This window comes from Orcinus orca, chromosome 19, assembly GCF_937001465.1.
Source record: "Orcinus orca chromosome 19, mOrcOrc1.1, whole genome shotgun sequence".
Lineage (NCBI taxonomy): Eukaryota > Metazoa > Chordata > Mammalia > Artiodactyla > Delphinidae > Orcinus > Orcinus orca.
The window spans coordinates 2732024-2752433 of NC_064577.1; the positions used below are offsets into that span (position 1 = coordinate 2732024).

General features: G+C 41.8%; 1 protein-coding gene across 4 annotated transcripts in view; it reads left to right on the forward strand.

The window, feature by feature from the left end:
• Positions 1–20410, forward strand: part of MYO1D (myosin ID) — a 348576-nt gene that overhangs the window by 251706 nt on the left and 76460 nt on the right. Inside the window, exon 22 of one of the 4 annotated variants that reach the window (XM_033423458.2) lies at positions 3948–4504. The exons of 2 other annotated variants lie outside the window; for them this stretch is intronic. In XM_033423458.2, the coding sequence (XP_033279349.1) occupies positions 3948–4047 (100 nt within the window). In that variant the 3' untranslated portion in view covers positions 4048–4504. Of the gene's footprint in view, positions 1–3947; positions 4505–20410 lie in introns of those variants that run through there. One more of the 4 variants, XM_033423459.2, reaches the window with a different exon arrangement.

Here is a 20410-nt window from a genome sequence, read left to right on the forward strand (position 1 = left end):
GGGAGTAAACTTTACATTAAAACGGCAGGGCGGGACTAGCCTTACCCTTATGCCTAAAACAACAACAACAGCGCAAAGACAGGATCTGTGAAACAGCCATTTTCAAGACCGTAGATGTCAGGCAGTGAAGGACAGTGATTCCTGAGAGGTGAAAAGCAAACAGGGTGAGCCCTACAGTTACCCCAGCACACTGCCTTGGGTGAGCTCCAGGCCATGGTGTGTGCAGGGGGAACCCAGGGGAAGCACAAGGACTCCCTGGGTTCAGGAGATGGAGGCATGTGTCTGGGGAGACCAAGTAAGCTAAAGTTTGCAGGACAAAGTACCGGAGAGGAGCAGAGAGAGAGAAGGCTAGAGATCTGTATAGGATCCCCCTCAAGTCCCGCCTAATGAATCTTAGGAGCAAGACCCAAAAGGATCAAACTGCTACCAAGTAATTTAACTGTGTCCTAGAACAAAGCTCATGAATATGTATAGCAATGCAAAAATATCCACCCCCAACAAGGTCGAATTCACAATGTCTGGCATCCAATCAAAGATTACCAGGCATACAAATAGGCAGGAAAATGCAATCCAGTATGAGGGGAAAGCCATCACCCAATTGAAACCAACCCGGAACTGACAAAGGTGTTAGAATTAGCAGACCCAGACATGAAAACAGTTATTATAACTAAATTTCAGGTGTTCAAAAGTTAAGTAGAGACATGGAAGCTATAATAAAAAGACTCACCAAACTTCTAGATGAAAAATGCACTGATGTTTGAAATATTTCATGATTAAAAACAAAAATGTTAAAGCTTATGGCTTTCTCCTGTACCTAATGAATTTCTCGTGACCATCTCCTCTCACGAGCTGAAGCCAGCCCTTTCCTGGCACTTCCTTCTATACTAATCTGAAACTAAATCCAGCTAAATATAAATTAGCCTTTCTCTCAGCTCCTTCAGTCTTTACTTAACCTGGACCCATTATTTCTGCCTCTGCAAGAACTCACGCACACATTTCACATTTTCTAAAACATTTGAAGATAGTCTTTTAATAAAGTGTATTCAAAGGGGTGACATTTACAATATTTAACAACCAGCATGGCTCAAGCACAGACCATTCAGAACAGACGCCCTCCAGAAACGCCTGATCTGGCCATACCAGCAAGTCCTGGCTACATTCCACAGACCGGAAGTTATACCAAAGCAGATAGGTAGGGGTCCCAGAGTCAAAAATATTTAGGATTCCCTGATGAAGTTAAACAGGTTTCTTTACTGCAGTACTTCTCAGAGCTTTTAATATGCTTTGTTCATTTTAAATACAGCCAATTAAAAAATTGTAAGGACATATATATGTGTGCATGTAGATATATCACACACACACAATTATGTATATTATAGACTATATCCAGAAAGACATTCAGGAAATGAGTAACTGTGTTTGACTCTGGAGAGGGGAGATGGGGTACTGGGAGAAAGAGGCATAGGAGGTATAGGAGGGAGATTCATTTTTCATTGTAAACCTTTTGCAACAAAAATATGTGTTATTTATCTAAAATTTTTTTCATTTAAATAGTAAACGGCAGCTAGTTTTCAGGTATATTATAGATGGCTCTAAATTCATGGTTATTTTCCTTTTCTGTTTAGAAAAGTAGAAAAGAACAAAAGAGCTTTCTAAGTGAATGATTTATCTCATGGCATTGAATAAGTTGAAATAAACCCAAATAAAACCTTTTGGAATACTACCGTTCTCCTGTTCTCTGGGGTCCCATTGTGTCGGTCACATGAAGCTCAGGTGAGGTTTCTTTGTGGTGGTTATGTCAGTGGTTTCCCAGGCCAGTTTGCTTTGCAGAGGTTATGAAAATGGCTGACTTGACTTTCGGTTTGTATCTCATGCTCAGCAGTGACTACCTACCGGTAGTGAGCTTTTCTGCCCACTAGTAAACAGATGGCCTCACACCGGCCACCCTACAGAGTTACCTGAATTACCAGAAACTCTGTAATATTAAGCTGTCAAAGGACCCATCTGCCCTAAGCAGCTGTGCAGGCATTCCTGTCTGGAAATGCTGGAAACCTCAGTATAACCCCAGTCTTAGGCACAGAAACTTCTTATTTTTCCTGTTCTGTTTCTGTGGATGAAAGCCACAAGTCAGTGCCATCTGCTTCTTGTTTTTCATAAGCAGCATCTTTCACATCTGCTTAATTAAAGGAGCACCGCTACTGAGTTTAACTGAATGCCTGACCTGCTTCTCTGTTGTAGTTTGCTTATGGTTTTGTTTTGTTTTTTTTTTTTGCGGTACGCGGGCCTCTCACTGTTGTGGCCTCTCCTGTTGCGGAGCACAGGCTCCGGACGCGCAGGCTCAGCGGCCATGGCTCATGGGCCCAGCCGCTCTGCGGCATGTGGGATCTTCCCGGACCAGGGCACGAACCCGTGTCCCCTGCATCGGCAGGCGGACTCTCAACCACTGCGCCACCAGGGAAGCCCTGCTTATGTTCTTTTTAACTCACACTAAAACTATGGGTAGAACCAGACGAAGAAGCAGGCCGTTGGTTATGGCCACAGGGGCCAGGGGAGATGAGGCCTCCTGAGCAGGGGTGAAGGTGGAGGAGTGAGGCCGCCTCACAAAGGCCTCTGCTCCTGGCCTCTCCGTCCAGTGCTTCCGATGCGCACGCCTTCCTGCTCCTCTGCCCCTGAACCCGGATACCCGTTTTCCTGGCTCCTAATCTGTATTCCCAAACTGCTCTCCTTGAATGCCTGGCTACTAATCATAGTAGTTTATATTACAACTAAAAATATTTACGTGAAATAGAGAAAGCTGAAAATAATGTAGATAGACAACTCCAGTTGTCCCTCAGAATCCGAGGGAAGATTGGTTCAAGGACCCACCGGCAGGAGGTCCGCAGATGCTCAAGTCCCCTAGTCGGCCCGCTGTATCCACAGTTCTTTATCCGTGGATTCAGCCAACTGGGGAATCGTGTGGTCCTGTAGTATTTATTGAAAAAAATCCACGTGTAAGTAGATCCAGGCAGTTCAGACCTGTGTTGTTCAAGGGTCAACTGTATAGCAGATTGGTTAATTAAATTACGGCATCTTCTGAATGGAGTATTGGGGCCACTTAAAATGATAATTATTGAAGTCATCTGATTCCTGGTGACAGAAAAGTGAGTGACCACAATTCACCCTCCTCTGCTTTCCAGTAGAGATATACATGAAAACATAGAAAGAGATGCCAACGTTCCTTAGCACAGGAAACTAGAAATGTTGCTCAACCAGAGGTCCCCTGAGAGGTACATCCTCCACCTCTGCTCACACGTCACCTCATCAGGCCTCCCTAACTGTCCTGTAGAGAATAGCAGTTCACTCACCCCAGAACTCCCCGACTCCTACTCTGCTTAGTTTTCCCCCGCGGCGTTCATCTCCATCTGACACTGTATCTTTAGTTTTTGCTTACTGCATATATTCCCACTAGAACATAAGCCCCATGTAAGCAGAGACTTTACTTCTATTTATTTCTATTTCACTGCAGTTTCCCTAGTGTTCAGAACATCCCTGGCGCTCAGAAGACTCCCAGTAGATAATTGTTGAAAACGGAGGCTGGCTGATGGGGCTGTCTGGCCGTAGGATACTCCTAGCCCTTTCCTACCAATATGTGCGTCTTGCCCACCAGAGGGTGGTAACTTAGTCCCCCTTCTGTATGAAGGAAAGGAAGAACTCTTTTACAGTTTCCTTCCCTTTATGAATACTTCTCGTCTTATACCGATTGCAGGATTACCACTCTAAGCAATGTAATACATCTGGGGACAGAAGTGAATAGGTATTTCAGGATATTAAATTAGCAACTAAAAGAGCTGTGGGCTGAAAGAGCCATGGGTATGTTGTATGCTGGGGGTGGCAGCTTTTCCTTTACTGTTTTGTTTTGTTTTTTAACAACTTAAAAACTAGAAATAATTTCAAACTTTCCTTCTCAGTAGGCTGACAAGGCAGCAAGATGTAGGGGTTCCCACTCAGATCAGCATCTTCATAGTAAGTAAAAGACTTCGAAACCACATCTCGAGGCTGTGTCCATAAGGCAGCTCTCCAGCTTAGAAGCGGAGAAATGGATTCCAACTATACACAGGTGGACTTTAAGGACGACTCCAGAAGAATCCGTATGCCCCTTTCGTGCGAGAACACCAGAACTGTCTCCTTAGTTATGAGACCTATAACGAAAGCCGGTAGCAGTGAGAAAGGTGTAGACTGTAGCCTTAGAAGAAAAAACAAAGCATATTTCTGAAAAGGAATATAACAGAAAATTCACATTTTAGAAACTAACTGTATTCTGAATAAAATTCAAGAAAGCCTGGATTCTACGTAAACAGACCGAAGATTATGTGACAGACTGAGATGAAGAGGGTCCTGGCTGAGAAACAAAACTGTCCAATTATTTGAATGAAATAAGAAACGATATTAAAGAATTTAAATTAACATGAAAATGTAGAAATGACACTATTGGTATTGCAGAAAATAGAATCAATATGAAAGAAAAGTTTAAGACGGTCTCTTGGCATACAGAGGAAGGGGGTAATAACAATGAAGCTGACAGATATAGAAGGCAGAGAACAAAAAATCTACATTCAAATAATAGGTGTACTTGAAAAAGAGAAATACACTGGGCAAAAGTAAGACTTGTTTTATTGGTTCTAAGGAATACATTTTTTTTAATTTTAGCATCTCTGAAATTGGGGTGTGACTTACAATTGGTGGATTCTTACAGTGATAATGGGCAACATCTTAGTGATACACAAATAAGGGTACATCTTACAGAGAAAGCATCTTATATTCAATAAAATGTGTCAGTTTAAAACATAGTAGAAGAAAATCTTCCTGTGTCAGAGTAATCAAGATTGCCATCACATGGGTAAGATGCCTACCCCAGTAGAAGTCACTTTGGCCAGAGAAGTGGGTCTTCTCAGAATATGGAAGTCTCCAGTAAGACCAGGGGAAGAACATTTTTTGGAACAGGGCAAAACAGCTGGGTGGGAGTGTTTGGAGGTGAAGTATTTGAGGCCAACATTTCACAAAAGAAGCAGAAAGTGGTGCTGTGCAGAAGAAACAAATAGTGTGACATCATTATTGTGAAAACACAGAAACCATATAAAAATCCGTCAGAATAAATATGGTTAAATATGTTATGGTGTTTCCATACAAAGAAGTAGCATTTGCCATGAAAGAACAATGAGAGTCTTTCTTTTTTTTTAATTATTTATTTTTGGCTGCGTTGGGTCTTTGTTTCTGCACGCACGCTTTCTCTGGTTGCGGCGAGCGGGGGCTACTCTTCGTTGCGGTGCTTGGGCTTTTCATTGCGGTGGTTTCTCGTTGCGGAGCACGGGCTCTAGGTGCGTGGGCTTCGGTAGTTGTGGCACATGGGCTCAGTAGTTGTGGCTTGTGGGCTCTATAGCGCAGGCTCAGTAGTTATGGTGCACGGGCTTAGTTGCTCCGCGGCATGTGAGATCTTCCTGGACCAGCGCTCGAACCCATCTCCCCTGCTTTGGCAGGTAGATTCTTAACCACTGTGCCACCAGGGAAGTCCGGTGATAGTCTTTCTTTATCAGGGTTCCTTAAAGTGTGGGCAGCATCTGCACTGGGATCACCTGGAGGTGCTTGTTCAAAAGGCAAATTGCTGGGCCCCATCCCAGGCCTTCTAAATCCAAATCTCCAGGAATCTACACCCTTAGTGAGCTACCCAAGTGATTCCCATTGGTTTCATGAACTGACACAGAAAATGGCCAGGATAAGCACATGATATTTTCATATGGCCTTTTCGCTGAAGCCATGTGACAAAGGTAGCATTTTTTTTTTAAAGCAAACCACTAAAGCTTCATGTTTTTTAAATGATTATTACCAAATAAGGTGCAAAATAAGCGTCTCCTCCTACCCCAGTGAAGAGAGGCAGAGTGAGGAATGGTCTGAGGTTCAGAGAGAAGCGTGAAAGAGGGGTGGAGATGAGAAATGAGATGAGAATTGGCAGGAGCCAGGCTTCTGTTTACCACCTCTGCTTGTCCCAGAAAGAGCCACTCCTCATTCTAAGCAGTGTTCTTTAATTACCCTATGAAGTTTGCAGTTAGGACCTGCCTGCCCATTTCCAGGTAGGATACCCCACCTGCAAATAACAGGCTTCCATGGAATGAACTTAGTCCATTTCTATATAGTCATACCCATCTGCTATACACAAAAGAACCCCAGAGAGAAGTCTTAAAAGCTTTTCAGTGCGACTAAGGCAGGACCAGAATCAAACAGCATTGAGGTGTAACAGCTGTTTAGGACTGTGAGCCATCTACCGACTTCCCATTTCTCTCGCTCTGCACCGTGCCCGTCTGCCTTGGTCAGCAGCTGCCCTTGGACAAAGCCCCCTCAGAGGACATGCAGGGGTGCACGGTCCTCCTCAGCTTTACCTGCTCTTATGACAGAGATTTACTGGAGATTTTTGTGCGGATCAAAGATACTTATTTGCTTTATGAAATATCCATCTTTGCCTTTCATGTTGAAAGAGAAAATCCAAAAGTACTGGAAAACTGATCATCTTTTCAGCATCTCTGCAGGAAGATATGGTACAGTTAGAGTAATCGTATTAGTTTTTTTAAAGGCCCACAGCACTAACATTACAATATATGTTAAAATGGAGATCTTTCTATGAGGTATTCATGACTTCACCAAATGATTATATACCCTGGTTTGTGCTATCTGTTGGAATTTTTTTCCTAAATGGTCAGATAGAACTTTTTAACTTAATGAGTTTTTGAAAGCTCTCTTCATGTGTTTATTTCACGTCTCATCAGCTGTATAGGAAGCATAATGTACTTAAAGTATTTTATGTGAAACCAACACTGCTATATTTTCATACTGTCATTCAGCCTTCATTCTCTGGAACACCCACTGCAGGTCTGGCTATGGGTGAGGGGGGCGAGGGGGTAGGAGGGATGCAAACATGGACCATTTGGTCCTTTTCCTCAAACAGCACTTAATCTCATGGGGAAGACTGTATGCATGCTCCATTGTCTGATACATGCTGCGATGGGGCTGTGCCATGGACGCACAGGGGATGAACTGGTTCCCTTTGCCTGTGAGAGTCAGGAAAACCCCGATAGAACAGGTGATAATCCAACTGGGTCTTCAGGGCTGGCTGGAGTTTTATCAGTTGGGAATGGAGCAAGGTTTTCCCCCAGAGAATGGAGCAGAATATGCAAAAGCTTGGTGGATGGGGCTTCCTTGGTGGCGCAGTGGTTAAGAATCCACCTGCCAATGCAGGGGACACGGGTTCAAGCCCTGGGCCGGGAAGATGCCACATGCCGTGCAGCAACTAAGCCTGTGCACCACAACTACTGAGCCCATGTGCCACAACTACTGAAGCCTGCGCACCTGGAGCCCGTGCTCCGCAACAACAAGAGAAGCCACCACAATGAGAAGCCTGCGCACCACAACAAAGGGCAGCCACATAAGCTGTGATAAAGTGAGAGAGTGGCATGGACATACATACACTACCAAACGTAAAATAGATAGCTAGTGGGAAGCAGCCGCATAGCACAGGGAGATCAGCTCGGTGCTTTGTGACCACCTAGAGGGGTGGGATAGGGAGGGTAGGAGGGAGGGAGACGCAAGAGGAAAGACATACGGGAACATATGTATATGTATAACTGATTTACTTTGTTATAAAGCAGAAACTAACACACCATTGTAAAGCAATTATACTCCAATAAAGATGTTTAAAAAAAAAAAAGAAAAATTGCATCAAAAGAAAGAGAAAATAAAAGCCTAATTCATTCTGATAAAAAAAAAGAAGTCAAATATAATATCTCATTTTTGAAATTACCCATGAAAACTGGCAACCACTCTGTTGAATAAAATGTTTAGCAAATTTAAATAAATAAAAAACTCTCAGACCTAAAAAAAAGTAGCCACCGCTCGCCACAACTAGAGAGAGCCCACGCACAGCAGCAAAGACACAATGCAGCCAAAAATAAAAATAAAAAAAAATAAAAAGGTTGGTGGAAATAAGTAGTTGAAATAGGAGTTTATAAGACCCCATGCCAGTAACTTTGAACTTTATCATATAGGTTATGGGGAGAAAATAAGTATTAAAATATACAACTGCCCAATGACACAAAGCCTAATGACACAGATATCTTCCATGTTAGAGATGCTCAGGAGGGCAAAACAATTGTCCACTTAAGGGAGATGGAAATTTGAAGACACTAGTTGATATATCATACGTCCGTGGCCCCCATATGCCAAAAAGAATGAATTAAATGGAGAAAGAGCTAGCAAGGTAGAGGTTAGAAAGACGAGTGCAACTCTTAGTAAAAACATCAGAAATCAAAAGTCCTCAAAGGAGTAAGAGCTGTAACAAAATTCCTTAGCTTTTGTAACTTCCTTCCTGTTGTTCTGGTGACCTAAAATATATAGTTACTAGCAAAAAAATTCCCTAAGATGAGAAGGAACTAGATTTTTTCCTTCATGGACAGAGAGGAAGTAAGAGGTTAAAGAAGGGTCACTGCATGCTACAGCCATTTTTAAGGGAGAGAAGGTTCTCCAGGGGTAGATGATGGTGACGCTGCAGAGAGGGTGGAGGCCCTTGGGTGTGGGGACATTTGTCATTGGGTCTCTGCAGCAGCCCCTTCTTCTGAAACCTCCCTCTTCCCTGTCATTCAGCTCCATGGTTCCCACCAGAGGCATTACATCCTTACATCCCCTGACTCCCTGGAAGAGCTGAGTAGCACAGGGATGGCACCTGGCCCACACTGCACCACTTTTCCCTTCCTCGAGGTTGGTGGGCCTCAGACCAGAGAAGACTTACGGGTCATTGCCTCTCTGGAAATTGGGAGCTGTGGTGACTGCATTTCCAAAGGTGGAGAAAGCTGCTCTCAGAGAGAATGGCATAGATGACCCACAGAGAAGCAGAGACGGCAGTGAAGGAGAATGTGGCGCAGTCGGGCCCTGTGTCAGCTGAACTGTGTGGCCGGCCTCCGTGTGGCCTCACATTGTACGGCCTTGTTTGACACTAAGATCTTGCATCATCTGATGCAGGCTGATTTATCAAAAATCAGTTCACCAGTGCACATGTGGTTGACAGGACTGTGCTGTATGTATACTTGGAAATTGTCAGGCAGGTGAAGTTTTTATTATGTGGCTTTTCTTTCCACTTTTTTAAAACTAGATTTTAAAAATCAATTTGCCAAAAGTCAGTTTGCCAAGTGACCAATTCACTCAACTTGCAAAAATGTGCAGAGTTACCAAAAACTGGTTTCGAGGAGTATCCTTGAATTTGTTCCTTGTAACAGCATTTTAACGCATGTTCAGGTTAAAGAAAACGAAGCCTTTTGGATTAGCTTAGTCTTTTTTGTGAGTATTAGCTGAAAAATGGACTTCACTCTATTTGCACATGTATTGTTTGGAGTTTATTTAGAATCGTTAGGAAAGGATATCCTTTTGTTAGATACCTGCAAAGAACCAGCAAGCACGTGTGTCTTTTATACAAGCGTTGTGCTCTTAGGGCCTCAGAAGTCCACAGAACCATTCCCAAATAGCAGTGCCTCATATTACGGTTTGACTCTCACAGAGAGGCAGCCTGCATTTCAGGTCATCCAGACTCAAGCTTTTCCTAGAAACTGGCATCACCCACTTTCCACACCAGATCTTAAAATACAAAGCAACTGTCAGAATCCACAGATGTTAACATTTCCTTATGGGAAATTCAGTTTATACTACATCTTCAAATTCTCCTTCAGTTATTTTCCATTTGATATTTAGTATTCTTCCATCAAATTTGCGCAAATGACTAATTCATCTCATTTACCAATTTACCAAAACTTTGTTCCTTTTGACTCTTTATAAAGTTTACAATTCGGTTAGATGAGATGGCAGCTAATAGCTTTTGAGAATTTCCAGGAAGTGTAATTGATCAGTTTTCATAACGACAGTCTAAGGAGTCCCTTTGTCTCTGGCCCTGCTATTGTAGCTGGAAGTAGCTGGAAGAGAGGAGAGTGTGTGCCCCATGCACCTGGGTGCCAGTCCTGGTGGGGAGGGGGGACAAAAGGGACAGGCTGATAGGTGAGGGAGAGCTGGACGGCCCAAGAACCGTAAGTGTCCAGCCAATCCATCCAGCAAAAACTGGATAAACAAAAAAACAGTTTTGTTAAATACGCAAATTTGACGAATTTGTCATTCAGCATATTGATCTTTGGTGAATTCACATTTGGCAAATTACTTTTCCTCAATGAATTGTCCTAGTTCATAACAGGTTCCCCTCACTTAAGCTAGTAGGAACTGGGTTTGGATCCCTGTATCCAGGAGTCCTAACTCAATGCACTGAAGTCCTGCAAAAATCAACAGCTTTGATACACTTGTACCTACTAATAAATAATATAGCAGATGTTGTTGGATCTTGGTAAAACATATAGTTGGTACTTTATTGCCAACATTTAGTATTCCTCCTAAGATACCTGTTGAACCTGCCTCTAAACTCTTTTTTTTTTTTTAATTTTTTTTTTTTTGTTTGGCTGAATTGGATCTTCGTTGCTGTGCGCACGCTTTCTCTAGTTGTGGCGAGCGGGGGCTGCTCTTGGTGGTAGCCCGCGGTGCGCGGGCTTCTCATTGCGGTGGCTTCTCTTGTTGCGGAGCACGGACTCTAGGCACGCAGGCTCAGTAGATGTGGCACACGGGCTCAGTAGTTGTGGCTCGCGGGCTGTCGAGCGCAGACTCAGTAGCTGTGGCTCACGGGCTTAGTTGCTCTGTGGCATGTGGGATCTTCCCGGACCAGGGCTGGAACCCATGTCCGCTGCGTTGGCAGGCGGATTCTTAACCACTGAACCACCAAGAAAGTCCTCTAAACTCTTTTTGGAGTCTCTTTAGCAGATTCAAGCGTCCCTGTTTTGTAAATATTAGGGTGTTAAACTCGTCTGTAGCTATTAGAGATGTTCCTTTATAAACTGATATTGTGAAGTTGTATTTTATCCAATTTAACTTTGCTGATTTTGTAACTGAGCTTTTTAAAAAATGCTTGAGAATCTGCCAGTTGTTGGTTGTAGTTTTTTCCTCATCTCTGGGCATCAAAATTGAAGACATCAGTTATTTGGAATTTTTAATTGCTGTGTTAGTGTCTACGTTGCCAGACAGACATCATTCCATTTTCTTCCTCCTCCATCCAGAGACATATCCTCATCTCTATGTTTTGTTTTTTTGATTGACGTAAAGTTGATTTACAGTGTTGTGTTAGTTTCTGCTGTACAGCAAAGTGATTCAGTTATATATATGTATACATTCTATTTTAAATTCTTTTCTATTATGGTTTATCACAGGATATTGAATATACTTCCCTATGCTATACAGTAGGACCTTGTTGTCCTTGTCTCTATGTTTTCAATTCTTCCCAGCATTATTTTAATTTTTTCCTCAGGGGTGAAATAAAAAAATCTAATACACGATTGAAATGAAAATAATAGATTGTCAGGTCTGTTGGAAGAAAATGGATTTTGTAATGACAAATGAGGCAAGTCTGAGGATAGTCAAACTCGAGACTTTAGCAAGCAGGTCTCAAAAAAAATACAGAAAAAGTGAGTGTTAATCCATGACTAAACCCTCTAAAATAAAATATGCTCAAGAAAAGAAACATTCCCCTTACTCATGAAATCTCTACAGTTTTATATAACAAACAGGGGAGGAAATTAAAGAAACCAACGTGGCTGAACCTAAATCAGCCTGAGCTCAAATTTAAGAAAACCAGGGGGAAAGAGAGAAGGAAGGTGGTAACCACAAGCAGTGATAAAAATGTCAGTTGCCCGTAAAAATACTGTCAAGAAGACCTAAGTCATAGATGAGCTGAGACTTGGGGAAAATAATAATAAAAATGAGGGAAGAACACTGCTTTGTTGAACAAGGATGGGAAAGCAGTATCATGTGAATAGGTGTTTTCATTTTACCCACCAAGAAGTCTTTCTGAAACTAAAAGCAAGCATTAGGGAGAGTAAAGCCCAACTAGGAAAAAGAAGACAGCTGGATGTTGTATTAGTTCCAACCTCCAAGCCAGGCGACTCCCATCCCGAGATTCTGGAAAGATTCAATAGGAACCCCTGTCCACTGGCAGGAATCTTTGAGCAGCCAGAGAGAATTGAAAAGGTGCCCCCAAACTGAAGACAAGCTTTCCTAGTTCTGCAAATGTGAACAGAGATCCAAAGCTTATAATTCTTGTTGAACCTGACATAACCTTTCAGCAAAAGTCTAAAACCAACAGTTATATTTTATAAGTACTTAGTGAAAAAAGTAACAAAAGTGAGAAGAAATTGAGTTAGAACTCACCTCTCGATGATTTCCCTCAAACACTGACTTAGGTAAAGACATATTTACCAAGTTTGCAAATAGCACAAACCCAGGAAGGATAACTTGTGTTTTGGATGAGAGAATCGGGTTTCAAAATATCATCAGGCTAGAATGAGAAGAAACCACAAAAATGACATAAATGTAAAGTTCTGCCTTTGGGTTCAAAATGTCATTTGCACACATGTGCCCTAGGAGAGCCTCTCGGGGGGCCGTGAGACCCGCCCCCCCCCCCAAGACTCTAGTATCTGTGATTCAGTCATGTGCAGCAGTGGCGTGCAGCTGAGAAGCTTACTGCTGGAGAGGAAAGCAAGAGGTCATTCTTTCATATTTAACTGGAACCATTTTCTTGACCTTGGAGAGGGCAAGGAGCATAGAATTTTCTAGCGCTTAGAACACTGAAATAGTGCCAGAAAACAAATTCTTATGTTTTGCTCAGTTGTTTCAACATGGCATACGTTCCTGGCCAGACCCTCTGCAGAGCCCAGGCTTCTCTCTGTAGAAGGGGAAGGTTTGTTTTGTTGAACTCAAAGCCCATTGTCCGGGCTTCCCTGGTGGCACAGTTGTTGAGAGTCTGCCTGCCAATGCAGGGGACGAGGGTTCGTGCCCCGGTCTGGGAAGATCCCACATGCCGTGGAGCGGCTGGGCCCGTGAGCCATGGCCGCTGAGCCTGCGCGTCCGGAGCCTGTGCTCCGCAACGAGAGAGGCCACAACAGTGAGAGGCCCGCGTACCGCAAAAAAAAAAAAAAAAAAGCCCATCGTCCAGCCTTTCTGAAAAAGGTAATAGCAGTTACTTCCTTTAGCTTCTCTTTGACACAAAGAAAAATTGTTCCCAGCCTCCTTTTCTTCATATTTGAGACCAAAAGAAATAGCCAACATGACATTTATGATTTTTTAAATGGTTTTTGCATTTAATACCTTATTTTTGGCTTTCCTTTTTTTTTTCTTTTAACTTGTCTAAAAAATTATGGAATGTCAAATTTTCTGTAATTGTCATTATTAATTTTTATTTTTTTTTTAATTTATTTTGGGCTGTGTTGGGTCTTCGTTGCTGTGCACGGGCTTTCTGTAGTTGCGGCGAGCGGGGGCTACTATTTGTTGTGGTACGCAGGCTTCTCATCACGGTGGCGTCTCTCGTTGCGGAGCATGGGCTCTAGGGCCATGGGCTTCAGTAGTTGTGGCGCGGGCTCAGTAGCTGTGGCTCGCTGGCTGTAGAGCGCAGGCTCAGTAGTTGTGCTGCACAGTCTTAGTTGCTCCACGGCATGTGGATCTTCCTGGACCAGGGCTCGAACTCGTGTCCCCTGCATTGCAGATGGATTCTTAACCACTGCACCACCAGGGAAGTCCCGTTGTTATTAATTTTATAACCAGAACAAATATTTAAAAGTTATGAGATTATTTTAGAATCTCTTTTCTTCTAGAAACAAAGCAACTAACAACCAGTAAATTACCGTGAAATTTTCATAGTGGAAAAAAATCAGCTTGATCACAGGCATCCATCCTTGGTGAGAGAGAATCATTACTAAATGAAGCAAAGAGTTATATATCCTGGTCTTAGAAAGATACCAGGCCTAGAGACAGCATAGAAAATGAAAAGAATCTGACTGAGGCTATAAGGAGAAAAGAAACTTTGGTATAAAATGGAATAGGAAAGCAGCCTTACAATAGTACTAGATGACTCAGAGAACCCCTTGTCAGGAAAAAAAAAAAAAAAATCAAGGAACCGTGTGTTAGAGAATATTATATTGCTTTCTAACCGAGACAAATTAAAAAAACTCAAGCCCAGCCTCACTAAATTATGCCATTCAGAATTAGTAACTTCTGACTTTCCACATCTGAGGCTTCTTTGATGCATGGCGATTCTTGGCCTTCTCTGTTCAACATGTGCATTGAATTAACAGACCTGGAAGGAATGAGTATTTGACAGGAAACAGACAGTGTGTCTTCTGGTCTTAACTCCACCACCAGCTCGCTATAAGCCCTTGAGCAGATCAACCTTTTCTAATCAAGATTAAAAGTCTTCACCAAATTTCTTTATTCATTTAAAATAATATATTTCTATTTGCATGATGAAAAAGCTCTGGAGATGTTTCACAACAGTGTGAAACATTACTGAACTGTACACTTACAAATGGTTCAGATAGTAAAAATAAAATAAAAGTCAGTGTTGGCTACTGAGCACTGTAGAAACAGGGTGAGGGGGATATATATCTTGAGGCTCAATCATTTATCAGACATTGTCTTAGGCATAGTGATACGAAGACCCACCTCCTGCCATCAAGAAGCTTGTGGTCTGTCAAAGGAGATGAATGCATAACTCATGATAAGCTTGTAAGAGTATAAAGAAAGTGGCTTAATGCGCAAAGGTCAGAGTATATCTTTAGACCGAAGTGAGAGACGTGAAAAATGTTCTGGGGAAACTTCATCAAAGAGGAGTGGTGTTTGTACCAGGCTTAAAAGGAGATCTCCAGAGTTTAAAAAGTGGCCTTCCACGTCTATCCAAGGTGGAGTAACAAGGATGAAATTTACCCTCTTACCTGATACAACAAAAAAAAAACCAGACAAAATATATGAAACAATAGTTTTCTGGATACTGGATATCAGACAGTGAAGGATGGTGATCCATGAGAGCCAGAGAACAAATGAGGTGAGCCCTACAGCTGCCCTGGCTTACTGCCTTGAGAGAACATCCAGGCTGTGGCACAGGGAGGGGGAACCACTATGGAGCCTGGGGCCTGGGAGACTAAGGCCACTGCCGTTTACAGGTCAGAGTAACAGAGGAGAGAGCTGCACAGAAAACTGGAGATCTGCAAGGGCCTCTGTTAAGTATCTACCTGAACACCGATCATGTTGTTAGAAAACCACCTGAGGACAAAAGAACAATCAGGAGGATTAGAAGGAGCAGTGCCTGGTACTCACAGAGAGTGGGGAGTAGTACCTGTTCCCAGCAGCCAGATTGGAAAACTTCATTCAATATAGTACTCAGAAGGATCTTCCTTCAGTAGTGGGGAATAATTGGCCCTAGACTGAGCACTGCTCTGGTTTCCTCTAACAAATTTGAAAGTAAGACCCAAAAGGATCAAATTATTTCCAAGTAACTTAACTGCAACCCAGAAAAAGCTCAAGAATATTTATAGGAATACAAAATTATCCACCGTCAAGTAGGTAAAATTCACAATGTCTGGCATTCAATCAAAAATTAGCAAGCCTGCAGAGAAGCAGGAAAATGAAACCCATTATGAGGGTAAAAATCAATCAGAACCAACCCAGAACTGCCACAGATGTTAGAAATAACCAACGGGACATTAAAATAGTTATTATCACTTTATTATAACAGTTAAAGACATGGAAGATATCAAAAAAGACCCAAGTCAGACTTGTAGAAGTGAAAACTATGTCTGACATGAAAATACACTGGATGGGATTAATAGCATATTAGACATTGAAGAAATCAAAGATTATTATTAATAAAGTGAACTTGAAGACATGGCAATAGAAACTATCCAAAATGAAGCACACAGAGAAAAAAATTTTTTGAAAAAGGAACAGATCATCAGTGAACTATGGGATAACTTCAGCCAGTCTAATATATGGGTAAATGAAGTCCCCGACCAAAGGGGGAAGACAGAAAAAAATATTTAAAGAAATAATGGCCGAAAACTTTCCAAATTTGATGAAAATCTCATAAACCGACAAATTCTAGAAATTACACCCAAAAAATCATGAAGGAAATTACACCAAGGCATATCACAATCCAATTGCTCAAAACCAATGATAAAAATAAAAACTAAAAGGCAGCCAGAGGAAAAAGACACATTTTATACAAAGGAATAAATATAAGGCTGTAGCAAATCTCCCATTAGTAACAGAAGTGAGAAAGCAGACAACATCTTTAAAATACTGAAGGAAAAAACTGTCAACCTACAATTCTATACCAATTGGTAATAGCTTTCAAAAGTGAAAGTGAATTAAAGACTTTTCAGACACACAAAGGCTGAAACAGTGCATTTACCAGTAGATTCACAGCACAGAAATGTTAAAGAAAGTCCTTCAGGCAGAAAAAAATATGTATACCAGATGGAAATACAGATCTCCACAAACGAATAAAGAGCACTAGAAATAACAGCTACGTGGGTAAATATATAAGCTTCTTTCCTTGTTACTTCAATCTTTTTAAAGGCAATTGTTTAAAGAATGACAGTAACAAAGTAATACGGGTCAATTCGTAAATTGACCCTAACCAACCGAATTGTTCCTGCCCCTAATAAGAGAGTTTCAAAAATGTGAAGCAAAAACTGATAGAACTACAAGGAAAAATGGAGAAATACACAATTATAGTTGTAAATTTCAATGCCCCCTCTCAATAATTGATAGAACAAGTCAACAGAAAAATAAGTACGCATACGGAAGACCTGAACCACACTGTCAACTGAATTGACCTAATTGACATTTATAGAACATTCTACCTAACAGCATCAGAATACACATTCTCTTCAAGTACATATTTGCCAAGACAGACCATATTCTGGGCCATGATACAAGTCACAATATAAAGGATTCAAGGTCCCTGCCATAATGAAATAAAATTAGAAATCAATAACAAAAAGATGGCCGAAAAATCTCCAAATAAGTAGAAGGCAAATAACACACTTTAGAGCAACACGTGGGTCAAAGAGTTGATTAAAATGAAGGATAGAAAGTATTTTGAACCGCATGAAGATGAAAACACAGCATATCAAAATTTATGTAATGCGGGCTTCCCTGGTGGCACTGTGGTTGAGAGTCTGCCTGCCGGTGCAGGGGACACGGGTTCGCGCCCCGGTCCGGGAAGATCCCACATGCCGCGGAGCGGCTGGGCCCGTGAGCCATGGCCGCTGAGCCTGCGCGTCCAGAGCCTGTGCTCCGCAGCGGGAGAGGCCACAGCAGTGAGAGGCCCGCGTACCGCAAAAAAAAAAAAAAAAAAAACTTTCCCGTAGAGAAAACTCCAGGTCTAGGTGGCTTCATTGGTGAATTCTATACATTTAAGGAAAAAATACCAGGTATATGCAAACTCTTCCAGAACATGAAAAGGAGATACTTCCCAACTCATTCTATGAGTCCAGGTTTACCCTGATATCAAAACCAGACAAAAATATTACAAGAATAGAAAACTACAGAACAATATCCATTGGGAACATAGATATAAAAATCTAAGCAAAATTGAGTATATCCACTTCAGCAGTCTATAGAAGGAAGAATCAAACCCAACAATATATAAAACGAATAATACACGACCAAGTGAGATTTATCCCAAGCATGCAAGGTTGATTTAACATTCAAAAATCAATCCATGTAATTCACCGTATAAATAAACTAAGAAGAAAACCCATATGACATCTCAATAGATGCAGGAAAAGCATTTGATAAAATCCAACATCCGTTTCTGATAAAACCTCTCAGCAGACTAACAATAGAAGTAACTTCCTCAATCTGATAAAGGGCATCTGTGAAAAGTCTTTCACCATGTTTAATGGTGAAAGATTGAATGCTTTCCCCCTCAGACAGGATTCAGCACAATTGGATATTTTTAGGATAGTTACATTGTCCGTTTTGGATAATTGTATTAATTGGATAATTTGTATTGTCACTTTATAGTGTCACTTTGGGAAACAGTGGCAGTTTTTTTAAAAGTTAAACATACCTAACCCTCCTAGGAATTTACCGAAGGGAAAAATGAATGCATATAAGCACGTAAAGACTCATACACAAACGTTCATGGCAGCTTTATTTGTAACAGTCAACTACAGGGAATAACCCAAGTGTCCATTAACAGGTGAATGGGTAAGCAAACTGTGGTATCCATACAGTGGACTCCCACTCAGCAGTAAAAAGAATGACTATTGATACACGATGCCACATGGCTGAATTTCAAAATTCATTTCAAAATGAACGCTTGGTCAAAGAAGCCCACCTTAAAAATGTACATACTGTGTGATTCCGTTTCTATAAAACTCTAGAAAATACAAACTAAGCTACAGTAACAGGAAGCACATCATAAGTGGTTGCCTGGGAAAGGACGGTAGGTGGGGAGGAGGCAAGAAGAAAAGATTACAAAGGAGAACAAGGAGACTTGTGGGGGGCAGCAGATATTTTGAGCGTGGCCGTGCTTTCAGGGTATATACACATCTCAGAACTCTTCCTGTTGTACGCTTCGAATGTGTGGAGTTTATCAGATGTCAGTGATGCCACAATGAAGCTGTTAATAAGCTTGGGACTGGGCTCTAGAGTCTAGGGAAGGAGGTCCAGGTGAGATGGGTCAGTGCATTGGGGGTAGAAGAAAACAGCATGAACAGAGCCATAAAGGGAATACTTGAAAATACATGGGCTCTGTTCGGAGAACAGTGAGAAGTAGTCCGGTGTGGCAGCCTCAGAGGTTGTACAGAGGGAGTGGCAAGAAATACTAGAAAGGTATGTAGGTGTGACCAGATTGTCAAGGAACTTGAAGGCAGTGTCATGAGTCTGAACTGATGCCAAAGCAGGAGGAAGTTGCCAAGGAGAACATGTAGAGTGAAAAGAGGGACCAGATTGGAACCCTAGGCAAATCCCGTGTTTAATGGATGGGAAGTCAAAAGGGTAGAAGGAGACTTGAGGGAAGTAATCTCTTGGAAAGAAGAGGACAGCATGATCAAATGCCTCAGCGTAAAAAGAGATTAAGACCCAGAAAAACCCCCAAGAAAGAATTAATCAAAAAGACTGAATGGAAGTATAGTCTGATCTTTAAAATGTTAGCTTATCTCTTTCTATTCTAAATTCTATGACTTTACACTCAGAAATTTAATTTTTTTTTTGGTACTGTACCAGTTCAGGAAAACCAGCTCCGGATATCTCTTTAGTGAGTGAGAACCTGAAAGTCCAGATGTAGATGTTTTAAACTTGACCGGCCAGTGCTGACTCCCCGATGAGCAAGGTTCTGAAGTTGTTATTCTTCCGCTAGGTGAAAGCAGTCATTCTGCAATTGGGAAACAGTGGTTGATCCTAAGAGATCAGGGTATAGTTTTCAAAGCTTATACACATAGGGATTCTGATACCGCATCTCCCATGGGACCCTCTATTACTTGACGGCAGTTTACTGGACCTCTCATGTGGGTTGAAAAAAGAACTTAAGGGACTTCCCTGGTGTCGCAGTGGTTAAGAATCCGCCTGCAATGCAGGGGACACGGGTTCGAGCCCTGGTCCGGGAAGATCCCACATGCCGCGGAGCAACTAAGCCCGTGCACCACAACTACTGAGCCTGCGCTCTAAAGCCCACGAGCTATAACTGCTGAGCCCGCGTGCCACAACTACTGAAGCCTGCATGCTCTAGAGCCCATGCTCCGCAACAAGAGAAGCCACCACAATGAGAAGCCCACGCATTGTAGCAAAGAGTGGCCCCCACTTGCCACAACTAGAGAAAGCCTGTAGCAACAAAGACCCAATGCAGCCAAAATAAATAAAGAAAGAAAATTATGTTTTAGAAAAAGAACTTAAGGCCACGAACAAAGGGAAATAGTTTTACAAAGTAACTTGTTTTATGTATATAAGCTTTCAGAGCCATATTCTACTACTTCCTTATATACAATTTCTGCCAATTGTTTCTTATATTTTATAAACCCAAGCATTCTAACAGCTAACTCCAGGGTCTCTTTGAAACTTGTTTCTGCATCTTAAAAGTCATCCCATCTGTTGGATTCTTATTTCAGTGCTATTTGCAACTGTCACTAGTGGAAGCTAAATCATATTCACTATTTTGTGACTAGACTCTGAATCCTGGGTAAATAAACTCAGCATTGTCAGTTAAATGATAGCCATCTGTTCAGAAGAACAGAACTCAAACCTGAAAGTATACCTTTAGCAAAAGGAAAGGTGTAAAAATAAACATCTCAGCACCCGACAAACCTTGGTTAATTGTTAGATATTACACATTATTCCTGTTCTAAGTCACTTAACCTTTCTAGAAGAGAGGCAGTAATAAATCAAAGCTGGTGTTTATCACATTGAGAAGATGTGAATATTAACTCCCGGAAGCATATTTCTTAGCCCCTGGCCTACCATCATATCATGTAGTCCA